Below are 12,835 nucleotides of genomic sequence, written 5' to 3'. Positions count from 1 at the left end.
AAATGCTAATAGACAAAGCAACCAGGGCCATTAAGGAAAGGTGCCCTGGGCAGAGAGATCAGCCTTGCTTCGGGATTTGCATATGCGCCTCAAGGCCTGATCTCCCGCCCCGGGCTGATTTTTAGTGATGAAGTCTCTCAGCTTTTATTTATCTGAGAATTTATTAATCCCGCTCACATTTTTGAAAGACAGTTTTGCTATATATATGGAATACTTGGTTGGCAGTTTTTTGCTTTCAGCACTTTAAATATGTCCACCCATTGCTTTCATGACCTCCATAGTTTCATATGAAAAACTGGTACATAAATTATTGAGGCTTCCTTGTATATGACATGTTGCTTCTCTCTTGCTATTTCCAAAAATCTCTCTATCTTTGGAATTCGACAGTGTGATCGTAGTATGTTGCAGCATGGGTCTTTTTGGGTTTATCCTGTTTGGAGTTTGTTGAACATCTTGGATGTATGTATTCATGTCTTTAAATGTGGGAAGTTTTCAGCCATTATTTGTTTGAATATTCTCTCTGTCCCTTTTTCTCTTTCTTCTCCTTCTGGGACTCCTTCCATGAGTATGGATCCTCTTCTGTTAACTCAGACTGGATCATGTCAATTGTTGTATCTTTGAGTTCACTGATTCTTTCTTCTGACAGCTCAGATATTCCTCTGGAATTTTTAATACCTGTAATTGTATTCTCCAGCTCTGTTTATTTTCTTTTTATAATTTCCATCTCTATTGATATTCTCTTTCTGTTTCTCTGTCAGTTTCATAATTTCCATTAGTTCTTTGAACATGTTTTCCTTTAGCTCTTTGAGCATTTTTAAGACCATTTTTGAAAAGTGTTTATCTGGAATGTCCACGGTCTGGTCATCTTCATTAATGGTTTCTAGTGCTTTAATCTTATCTGTGCTACTCTTTGTTTCTCCTTCTAATGCTTTGATCCTTCTCCTGGGCCACCACTTCCTATTTCTTTGTATGTTTTTTTTTTTTTTTTTAATTCAGTTTTATTGAAATATATTCACAAACCATACAGTCATCCATGGTATACAATCAACTGTTCACAGTATGATCATATAGTTATGCGTTCATCACCACAATCTATTTCTGAACATTTTCTTTACATCAGAAAGAATCAGAATAAGAATAAAAAATAAAAGTGAAAAGAGAATACCCAAACCATCCCCCCATCCCACCCTGTTTGTCATTTAGTTTTTACTCTCATTTTTCTACTGATTTTTTTTCAATTTTTTAACTTTTGTTTATCAAAAAATTAAAAACAAACAGGCAAACAACAACCAAAAAAAACCCCACAACATTTCAAACAAAGCAGTGGATTAAGGAAAACAAATAACCTAAAATAACTACTTTGCTTCCAATATGTTCCTACCATACCCCAAGAAAATTAATAAACCATGTCCAAACAGAGGAGTAAGAAAAACAAATAATCTAAAATAACTACATTGCTTCCAACATGTTCCTACCATACCCCAAGAAAATTAACAACCCCTAAGAAAACAAAGGAATAAGAGAAAAAAAAAACCTAAAATAACTCTATTGCTTCCAACATGATCTTCCTATATCCAAGAAAGTTTACAAACCATAATCATTCCTGAGCATTCCCATAACATTGAGATTACCCTCCATAGTTTATCTGTTCTTATTAGATTATCATTCCCCCTCCACTAATTGGTATCTCTAGGTCCCCTACATTCTACAGTATAAAACATTGTACATTTTTCACAGAATTCACATTAGTGGTAACATACAATATCTCTCTTTTTGTGCCTGGCTTATTTTGCTCAGCATTATGTCTTTTTTTTTTTTTTTTTTTTTTTAATCTTCATTTTATTGAGATATATTCATATACCACGCAGTCATACAAAACAAATCGTACTTTCGATTGTTCACAGTACCATTACATAGTTGTACATTCATCACCCAAATCAATCCCTGACACCTTCATTAGCACACACACAAGAATAACAAGAATAATAATTAGAGTGAAAAAGAGCAATTGAAGTAAAAAAGAACACTGGGTACATTTGTCTGTTTGTTTCCTTCCCCTATTTTTCTACTCATCCATCCATAAACTAGACAAAGTGGAGTGTGGTCCTTATGGCTTTCCCGATCCCCTTGTCACCCCTCATAAGCTACATTTTTATACAACTGTCTTCGAGATTCATGGGTTCTGGGTTGTAGTTTGATAGTTTCAGGTGTCCACCACCAGCTACCCCAATTCTTTAGAACCTAAAAAGGGTTGTCTAAAGTGTGCTTAAGAGTGCCCACCAGAGTGACCTCTTGGCTCCTTTTGGATTCTCTCTGCCACTGAAGCTTATTTCATTTCCTTTCACATCCCCCTTTTGGTCAAGAAGATGTTCTCCGTCCCACGATGCCAGGTCTACATTCCTCCCCGGGGGTCATATTCCACGTTGCCAGGGAGATTCACTCCCCTGGGTGTCTGATCCCACGTAGGGGGGAGGGCAGTGATTTCACCTTTCAAGTTGGCTTAGCTAGAGAGACAGGGCCACATCTGAGCAACAAAGAGGCATTCGGGAGGAGGCTCTTAGGCACAACCATAGGGAGGCCTAGCCTCTCCTTTGCAGCAACCGTCTTCCCAAGGGTAAAACCTGTGGTAGAGGGCTCAACCCATCAAACCACCAGTCCCCTATGTCTGTGGTCATGTTAGCAACCATGGAGGTGGGGTAGGCGAATACCCCTGCATTCTCCACAGGCTCCTCAAGGGGGCACTGCATCTTTTTTTTTTTTCCTTGTTTTTTTTTTTTTTTTTTTTTTAGCTTTCCCTTCTTTTTTAAATCAACTGTATGAAAAAAAAAGTTAAAAAGAAAACAAACATACAATAAAAGAACATTTCAAAGAGATCATAACAAGGGAGTAAGAAAAAGACAACTAACCTAAGATAACTGCTTAACTTCCAACATGTTCCTACTTTACCCCAAGAAAGTTACCTAATATAGCAACATTTCTGTGAACTTGCTCCTACTATATCCATCAGAAATTAACAGACCATAGTCATTCCTGGGCATCCCCAGAACGTTAAATAGCTTATCTGTTCTTCTTGGATTATTGTTCCCCCTTCCTTAATTGCTCTCTACTGCTAGTTCCCCTACATTCTACATTATAAGCCATTTGTTTTACATTTTTCAAAGTTCACATTAGTGGTAGCATATAATATTTCTCTTTTTGTGCCTGGCTTATTTCGCTTAGCATTATGTCTTCAAGGTTCATCCATGTTGTCATATGTTTCACGAGATCGTTCCTTCTTACTGCCGCGTAGTATTCCATCGTGTGTATATACCACATTTTATTTATCCACTCATCTGTTGAAGGACATTTGGGTTGTTTCCATCTCTTGGCAATTGTGAATAATGCTGCTATGAACATTGGCGTGCAGATATCTGTTCGTGTCACTGCTTTCCGATCTTCCGGGTATATACCGAGAAGTGCAATCGCTGGATCAAATGGTAACTCTATATCTAGTTTTCTAAGGAACTGCCAGACTGACTTCCAGAGTGGCTGAACCATTATACAGTCCCACCAACAGTGAATAAGAGTTCCAATTTCTCCACATCCCCTCCAGCATTTGTAGTTTCCTGTTTGTTTAATGGCAGCCATTCTAACCGGTGTTAGATGGTATCTCATTGTGGTCTTAATTTGCATCTCTCTAATAGCTAGTGAAGCTGAACATTTTTTCATGTGTTTCTTGGCCATTTGTATTTCCTCTTCAGAGAACTGTCTTTTCATATCTTTTGCCCATTTTATAATTGGGCCGACTGTACTATTGTCATTGAGTTGTAGGATTTCTTTATATATGCAAGATATCAGTCTTTTGTCAGATACATGGTTTCCAAAAATTTTTTCCCATTGAGTTGGCTGCCTCTTTACCTTTTTGAGAAATTCCTTTGAGGTGCAGAAACTTCTAAGCTTGAGGAGTTCCCATTTATCTGTTTTCTCTTTTGTTGCTTGTGCTTTGGGTGTAAAGTCTAGGAAGTGGCCGCCTAATACAAGGTCTTGAAGATGTTTTCCTACATTATCTTCTAGGAGTTTTATGGTACTTTCTTTTATATTGAGATCTTTGGTCCATTTTGAGTTAATTTTTGTGTAGGGGGTGAGGTAGGGGTCATCTTTCATTCTTTTGGATATGGCTATCCAACTCTCCCAGCCCCATTTGTTGAAAAGACCATTATGGCTCAGTTCAGTGACTTTGGGGGCCTTATCAAAGATCAGTCGGCCATAGATCTGAGGGTCTGTCTCTGAATTCTCAATTCGATTCCATTGATCTATATGTCTATCTTTGTGCCAGTACCATGCTGTTTTGGCAACTGTGGCTTTATAATAAGCTTCAAAGTCAGGTAGTGTAAGTCCTCCCACTTCGTTTTTCTTTTTTAGAGTGTCTTTAGCAATTTGAGGCATCTTCCCTTTCCAAATAAATTTGATAACTAGCTTTTCCAAGTCTGCAAAGTAGGTTGTTGGAATTTTGATTGGGATTGCATTGAATCTGTAGATGAGTTTGGGTAGAATTGACATCTTAATGACATTTAGTCTTCCTATCCATGAACATGGAATATTTTTCCATCTTTTAAGGTCCCCTTCTATTTCTTTTAGTAGAGTTATGTAGTTTTCTTTGTATAGGTCTTTTACATCTTTGGTTAAGTTTATTCCTAGGTACTTGGTTTTTTTAGTTGCTATTGAAAATGGTATCTTTTTCTTGAGTGTCTCTTCAGTTTGTTCATTTCTAGCATATAGAAACATTACTGACTTATGTGCATTAACCTTGTATCCCGCTACTTTGCTAAATTTGTTTATTAGCTCTAGTAGCTGCATCGTCGATTTCTCAGGGTTTTCTAGATATAAGATCATATCATCTGCAAACAATGACAGTTTTACTTCTTCTTTTCCAATTTGGATGCCTTTTATTTCTTTGTCTTGCCGGATTGCCCTGGCTAGCACTTCCAGCACAATGTTGAAAACAGTGGTGACAGCAGGCATCCTTGTCTTGTTCCTGATCTTAGAGGGAAGGCTTTCCGTCTCTCACCATTGAGTACTATGCTGGCTGTGGGTTTTTCATATATGCTCTTTATCATGTTGAGGAAGTTTCCTTCAATTCCTACCTTTTGAAGTGTTTTTATCAAAAAGGGATGTTGGATTTTGTCAAATGCTTTTTCAGCATCTATTGAGATGATCAATTGATTTTTCCCTTTTGACTTGTTAATGTGTTGTAATAATGGATTGATTTTCTTATGTTGAACCATCCTTGCATGCCTGGAATAAACCCCACTTGGTCATGGTGTATAATTTTTTTAATGTGTCTTTGGATTCGATTTGCAAGTATTTTGTTGAGGATTTTTGCATCTATATTCATTAGGGAGATAGGCCGGTAGTTTTCCTTTTTTGTAACATCTTTGCCTGGTTTTGGTATTAGATTGATGTTGGCTTCATAAAATGAGTTAGGTAGTGTTCCATTTTCTTCAATGTTTTGGAAGAGTTTGAGTAAGATTGGTGTCAGTTCTTTCTGGAAAATTTGGTAGAATTCCCCTGTGAAGCCATCTGTCCCTGGGCATTTATTTGTGGGAAGATTTTTGATGACTGATTGGATCTCTTTGCTTGTGATGGGTTGGTTGAGGTCTTCTATTTCTTCTCTGGTCAGTCTAGGTTGTTCATATGTTTCCAGGAAATTGTCCATTTCCTCTAAATTCTCCAGTTTGTTGCCATACAGTTGTTCATAGTATCCTCTTATAATTTTTTTAATTTCTTCAGGATCTGCAGTTATGTCACCTTTTTCATTCATTATTTTGTTTATATGGGTCTTCTCTCTTTTTGATTTTGTCAGTCTAGCTAGGGGCTTGTCAATCTTGTTGATCTTCTCAAAGAACCAACTTTTGGTGATATTTATCCTCTCTATTGTTTTTTTGTTCTCAATGTCATTTATTTCTGCTTTAATCCTTGTTATTTCTTTTCTTCTACTTGGTTTAGGATTGGTTTGCTGTTCATTTTCTAGCTTCTTCAGTTGATCCATTAGTTCTTTGATTTTGGCTCTTTCTTCCTTTTTAATATATGCGTTTAGTGCTATAAATTTCCCCCTTAGCACTGCTTTTGCTGCATCCCATAGGTTTTAGTATGTTGTGTTCTCTTTTTCATTCGTCTCTATATATTTAGCAATTTCTCTTGCTATTTCTTCTTTAACCCACTGATTGTTTAGGAGTGTGTTGTTTAACCTCCAGGTATTTGTGAATTTTCTAAGTCTCTGATGGTTATTGACTTCTAATTGTATTCCATTGTGGTCAGAGAATGTGCTTTGAATAATTTCAATCTTTTTAAATTTATTGAGGCTTGTTTTATGTCCCAGCGTATGATCTATTCTGGAGAAAGTTCCATGAGCACTAGAAAAGTATGTGTATCCTGGTGATTTGGGATGTAATGTCCTGTATATGTCTGTTAAATCGAATTCATTTATCAGATTGTTTAGGTTTTCAATTTCCTTATTGGTCTTCTGTCTGGTTGATCTATGTATAGGAGAGAGTGATGTGTTGAAGTCTCCCACAATTATTGTGGAAACATCAATTGCTTCCTTTAGTTTTGCCAGTGTTTCTCTCATGTATTTTGTGGCACCTTGGTTGGGTGCATAGACATTTATGATTGTTATTTCTTCTTGCTGAATTGCCCCTTTTATTAGTACGTAGTGGTCTTCTTTGTCTCTCAAAACATCCCTGCATTTGAAGTCTATTTTATCTGAGATTAATATTGCTACACCTGCTTTCTTTTGGCTGTAGCTTGCATGAAATATTTTTTTCCATCCTTTCACTTTCAGTTTCTTTGTGTCCCTGTGTCTAAGATGAGTCTCTTGTATGCAACATATTGATGGTTCATTTTTTTTGATCCATTCTGCGAATCTATATCTTTTAATTGGGGAGTTTAATCCATTTACATTCAACGTTATAACCGTGAAGGCATTTCTTGAATCAGCCATCTTATCCTTTGGTTTATGTTTGTCATATTTTTCCCTCTCTCTATTAATATCCTTTATTGTACCCATACCGAATCTCTTTAGTACTGAACCTTTCTCCAAGTCTGTCTGTCCTTTCTTTGTTTCTCTGTCTGTAGGGCTCCCTTGAGTATCTCCAGTAGGGCAGGTCTCTTGTTAGCAAATTCTCTCAGCATTTGTTTGTCTGTGAAAAATTTAAGCTCTCCCTCAAATTTGAAGGAGAGCTTTGCTGGATAAAGTATTCTTGGCTGGAAATTTTTCTCACTCAGAATTTTAAATATATCGTGCCACTGCCTTCTCGCCTCCATGGTGGCTGCTGAGTAGTCACTACTTAGTCTTATGCTGTTTCCTTTGTATGTGGTGAATTGCTTTTCTCTTGCTGCTTTCAGAACCTGCTCCTTCTCTTCTGTGTTTGACAGTGTGATCAGTATATGTCTCGGAGTGGGTTTATTTGGATTTATTCTATTTGGAGTTCGCTGAGCATTTATGATTTGTGTATTTATGTTGTTTAGAAGATTTGGGAAGTTTTCCCCAACAATTTCTTTGAATACTCTTCCTAGACCTTTACCCTTTTCTTCCCCTTCTGGGACACCAATGAGTCTTATCTTTGGACGTTTCATATTATCTATCATATCCCTGAGGTCCATTTCAATTTTTTCAATTTTTTTCCCAATTCTTTCTTTTATGCTTTCATTTTCCATTCTGTCATCTTCGAGGTCACTGATTTGTTGTTCAACTTCCTCTAGTCTTGTACTATGAGTGTCCACAATCTTTTTAATTTGGTCAACAGTTTCTTTAATTTCCATAAGATCATCTATTTTTTTATTTAGTCTTGCAATGTCTTCTTTATGCTCTTCTAGGGTCTTCTTGATTTCCTTTATCTCCCGTACTATGGTCTCATTGTTCATCTTTAGTTCTTTGAGTAGCTGCTCTAGGTGCTGTGTCTCTTCTGGTATTTTGATTTGGGTGCTTGGGCTTGGGTTATCCATATCATCTGGTTTTTTCATATGCTTTATAATTTTCTGTTGTTTTTGGCCTCGTGGCATTTGCTGAACTTGATAGGGTTCTTTTAGGATTTGTAGACCAATTGAAGTCCTTATCTCTAATTTATCAGATCTGCAGCTTCGTGGAGTACACTTTGTCTAACTAACCAGCAGGTGGCGTCCACGAGCCACCTGTTCTCCACAAGCCAGTTCTCCCCTGCTTAGCCTTTTTGGTGAGTGGGGGAGTGAGTCTTGTGGGGTCCAATTGGTGTACCAAGCTTGCGTGTGTAGTTGGTGTTGCCTGCCCTGTATATGGGGCGTGTTTCTGGGCAGTCAGAGAGGGGGGGGTGGCTCTAACAATCAAATCTCCCTGGTGATCCTAGAGTTTTAAAGCTGCTGCAATAGTCTAATCCTTCAGTTCAGTCCTGCCACAGTTTGTCTCTGCCACTGACCCACAAGTCCTTGGTATTGGTGTATGGCTCCTGAGACTTGCAAGTGGCCCCTCTTCCAGGCCGTGCACCGCGGGTCCTCTGTTGAGGGATGACTGTGCTATGTCACAGGTGAGTGCCGTCCCCCCAGGGCAGTTCTGGGCTGCTGGGCTGTGTAGGGAGGCTCCCAGTCTGTTGAAATGATGGCTGAATGGGGCTTTGTTAATTCACACTGCTCTACCTTCCCAACTCTGGGACAATCAGCTGAGGTTGCAGGGAAGGCTAATGTCCACGCCCAGTTTTGTGGTGTGTGCCTGTTATTTGAAGCACTTCCGTCACACTGGGTTGTCTGGGGCAGTTCTGGGCTATGGGGCTGGCGATGGGCAGGAGTGTTTCCTGTCCACCAGGATGATGGCTGTGAGCGGACACCCCCCTTTTCTTGGGAAGTTGTGGTGTTTAGTGAATTTTCTCAGCCACTGGATTATTGCGTTTTGTCTCAGAGCTCTCCTAGTTCTGCTCTTGACTTGACCTGCCCAAATAGTAAGTCTTTGAAGCTTTCTGTATTGGGCTTCTTAGAGTAATTGTTTTAGAAAAAGAAAAAAGGATTAAAAAACAAACAAACAAACAAAAAAAAAACGGGCCCTCCTCAGAGATCTAATGGGTTATTGAAATGCTAAGAGAGAAAGCAACCAGGGGCATTAAGGAAAGGTCTACAGGGCAGAGAGATCAGCTTTTCTTCGGGATTTGCATATGCGCCTCAGGGCCCTTCCCCTTTCTATGTTCACCAGAACTCCAAAAATCCTCCGCTTTTATTTTGGAGTTTTTCGTGTTGTTTTTTTTCTATGTCTGTGTCCTCTCTGCTGGGCTGGCTGCTCTCAGATTCTCTGGTGTCTGGTCTCCGTCTATCTATGGTTGGAGTCTGGATCAGTAGAATGAGTTTCCGATAAGGGCTGCCACTGCAGTTCTCCCTTCTCCTTCCCAGAGCTGACAGCCCCTCCTCCCCCGGGACTGAGCCTGGCAGGGTGGGGCGCGGGTCCCCTGGCCGCAAAAACTTACAGATTTCGCTGATCTCAGCAGTTCCACGTTTTCATGAGTGTTGTATGAAGTATGCCCAAAGTCAGATTGCTCTGTGGTGTCCAGTCCATGCAGTTCCTGGCTTTCTACCTACTTTCCTGGAGGAGTAACTAAAACATACAGCTCACCAGTCTGCCATCTTGCCCCGCCTCTCTTTGTATGTTTTGTAATCTTTTTAAGAAACCTGGACATTTTGATATTTTAATGTGTTCTTGCTGGAATTTAGACTTTGAGACATCTGTTCCTTAAGCTTGTATCCAGCCAATACTATGACAGTGTTCCTTAAATGCCAGGAGCTAACAGTCTTTATAGATATATCTGTGATAGCGCTGTCCTTCAGGGCTTCTCCATACAGCGAATTTAGAAAATAGCTCCAGGCCAAAGCAAAGAGACCTTCATGATTGAACTGCTTGTCCTATAGATAGCAATCCCTTTCCCTAGGTAGCTACTTGAAATGTTTTTCCATGGCATTTTGTAGGAGTGCTTGATGAGCTGCCTTCTACATGTAGGTTGAGTTCTTGGTCAGCGAGTCCCTCAGGCCTTTTGCTTGATTTGGCATTCTCCCTGTTACTGCAATCCTTTAAGTTCTTTCTGGAGCTTTGAGAAGGATTTTTTTTGCCAGTTCTTGCTGGTTGTTCAAAGCTTCTGTGGGGACTGGATCCCTAAGTGTTTTACTCTGCCATTTTGACTGGTGGGTGGGGTTGATTTTTTTAATTAAAATTAAAAAAAAAATTTTTTTGTTGGCTCGATCAACTCTTTTTTTTCAGGACACCTAACTGCCAGAATGCAGTGCTTTATATTCTGACATGCTGAGTCCCTTTGATCTTGCTGTACATATCTGGAATGTGGTTATGTTTGACTGTTTTGTCTATAGATTTTCATTAAGTCTGCTTTCAGCCTATGTCTTGCCATTTTCTCTCTTAGGTATCTTGCATTTCTGAGTCCTGAGCCTATCTGAGATTTGCAGGACAAACTGACTGCCCAGTTGACTGCACCCTCTTGTATGCTTAGTATAGCTTGTGTCTATCTTTGCCCAGTTCCGTTGGTTATGTGATTCACCTATCTGCTTTAGGTTTTCCAAAAATTTTGTTCACCTTTCTCTTTTTATCTCTCTCTCTCTCTCTTTCTCCTCTGTCTCTGGGTATAGCCCCCATTTATTTATTTTACTTCTTTATTCTCATTTCAGTGGGATTTCCTGGTGAGCAAAAAATAGAAATATGTGCTCAATCAGCAATTTTATCTAATAATGTTTTATGTAGTAGCCTCTTAAATCTTTATAAGTACATTAGTTAGAATTTTTAACATGTTTTCTTATTTTTTTCTGAGTTATTTTATTCTGAGGTCTAGTTCTGTGTGTTCATATTGTTCTTTCTCTTTTATGTTTATTTCCCTCTAATTCTTGGTAATCTTTGGTTGCTGCAACATACTTCAAACCTTGACAGGTATATGTAGTCCAGATAGGTTTCTTCGGCAGTTGTGTGTCCTGTTTCCCCAACAGGCTCTTATTTTGAAGAGAGATATGCTACTAGCCTTTGTATATGTGATAGGATAAGTTAACAGGCTAGTTTTTCTTTAAAATATATAAACGAGGAATAGGCAAGTTCACTGTTGTAAACGCCACAACATTTGCCAAAGAAAGACAGGCAAGTAGGCCGGCAGGAAGGCGGGTTTACTCAGGGCTTATGGAAGTTTTGAGTAGAGCACCATTAAAATCATTTTTTGTGTGTGTGGATGGTTTTATGGAAAGGCTTCCCAGGAGAGGGTACATTCAAGGGAAGGTTTAAAAATTGCATTTTCTTCTGATTAAAAAATGTAAAATATGCCACTTGAAATTCTAGAATAAAAAATGCAACATGTCAAAAGTGGACGTCCTTCTTAATTTTTAGTTTCTTCTATGTCGCCCTTTCCCATACCGTTTATACATACTCCAGTATATTTAAATATACACATAGCACTTATGTATAAAAATATACTCAAAATTTTTTATTTTAAAAATCATAATTGGGATCATATGATACATATTTCCTTTATGCTTATTTCACTCAACAAGATATGTTGAACATTTTACTCTTGACTGCATATTGAACTGCTTCATTATTTTTAGTGGCTTCAGTATTTCATTAAGTAGAGATATTCTAATTTTTTGTAATAAACATTCATCTTATTTCCAATTTTTATTATTGTGAACATTGGTCCTTTTTTTCCTTTTATATTACATTTCCAAACATACAAATTAATATTTTTATTGAGTTTTGCTAAATTGCCCTTCAAATAAATTGCATCACATTTTGTTTGCAGTAAAAGGGTATGCTGCAGCAAAAACAAAAACGAAATTCCCGTTTTTCTCATATCCTTCCTTATGTTGGTGGGTTATTTCAATGACTGATACTCTTTTACCAGGCAAAGTGAATTGGGTGAAACCCAGTTGAAACCTAAGTGAAAATGCAGGGAATAATGTAATTGAGTGAGTGAATGGGTGTGGAAAGAGTGGAAGGAGATGAAGCCAGGAAGATAGTCTGGATATATGAAGAGTCTTTTTAGTATGCTAAAAGGTTTGGACTAATTTTTTAAAAGATGAGTAGCCAACAGAAGATTTTTAAGAAAGGAAGTGACATGACCAGATTTGTTTTGGCAGATCACTCAAGCAGCAGCGTGAGGAATGGTTTGGAGGGGAAGAAATGAGACTTGCCCCTCAGTTAGGAGATCATTGCGGTTCTAGATGCTGTCTTTATAAGTGACTCTCTTGCAGTCTGTCAGTAGGATTATATTTATCAGTCAGTGTGGGCTGTACAGATGGAGTCTAGAGGAAGCAGTATAGATTTTGTGTTTGTCCTCTGGAAGTCTGATGGCCATACTTACCTAAGAGAAGATGTCAACTCCACTCATACTGTGATAAGTTGTGAGAAACAAAGCAAGCTCGAAAGGACTAGAAAGCTCCTAGCCTGCTACTTTGGAGGGTAGGGAACGGCTGGCACGGTGACGGATGTTAACAAAGAATTGAAAGTAGTCAATTCAGTTCAGTATTCCTCTTGCAATTCTCACCCCCAAGAGAGTTGGAACTTTTAAAGGAGTATAGGTTTTGGGTATGGAGAAACTTCACTTTGTGTTGGGTCAAAATAATTGTATCCATTTGATATCATTATATTTGTATTTTTTACTTCATTGTCAATAAATAAATACTAGTGTGCTTTCCATTCCTTGTCTTTGAAGGTAAGCAGCTGCTTCCCTTGTCCAGCAGTGTACATAGCAGTGTGGGTCAGGGGACCTGGCAGTCTTCAGGAGAAGCATCAAACCTGGTTCGAATGAGAAACCAGTCTCTTGGACAGTCTGCACCTTCTCTTACTGCTGGCTTGGTA

The 12,835-nt window shown here is 38.5% G+C and overlaps 1 protein-coding gene across 5 annotated transcripts in view; it reads left to right on the top strand.

Annotated features, from left to right (window-relative positions):
- Nucleotides 1-12,835, top strand: part of MAST2 (microtubule associated serine/threonine kinase 2) — a 330,440-nt gene that overhangs the window by 42,589 nt on the left and 275,016 nt on the right. For 4 of the 5 annotated variants that reach the window (XM_037827342.1, XM_037827341.1, XM_037827340.1 and 1 more), the window contains exon 3: nucleotides 12,690-12,832. The exons of the other annotated variant lie outside the window; for it this stretch is intronic. In XM_037827342.1, coding sequence (XP_037683270.1) covers nucleotides 12,690-12,832 — 143 coding nt within the window. The remainder of the gene's footprint in view (nucleotides 1-12,689; nucleotides 12,833-12,835) is intronic. 5 annotated transcript variants of the gene reach the window in all.

The sequence above is a fragment of the Choloepus didactylus genome, chromosome 2, assembly GCF_015220235.1.
Source record: "Choloepus didactylus isolate mChoDid1 chromosome 2, mChoDid1.pri, whole genome shotgun sequence".
NCBI classification, from domain to species: domain Eukaryota; kingdom Metazoa; phylum Chordata; class Mammalia; order Pilosa; family Megalonychidae; genus Choloepus; species Choloepus didactylus.
This window is presented reverse-complemented; position numbering and strand designations above follow the sequence as displayed.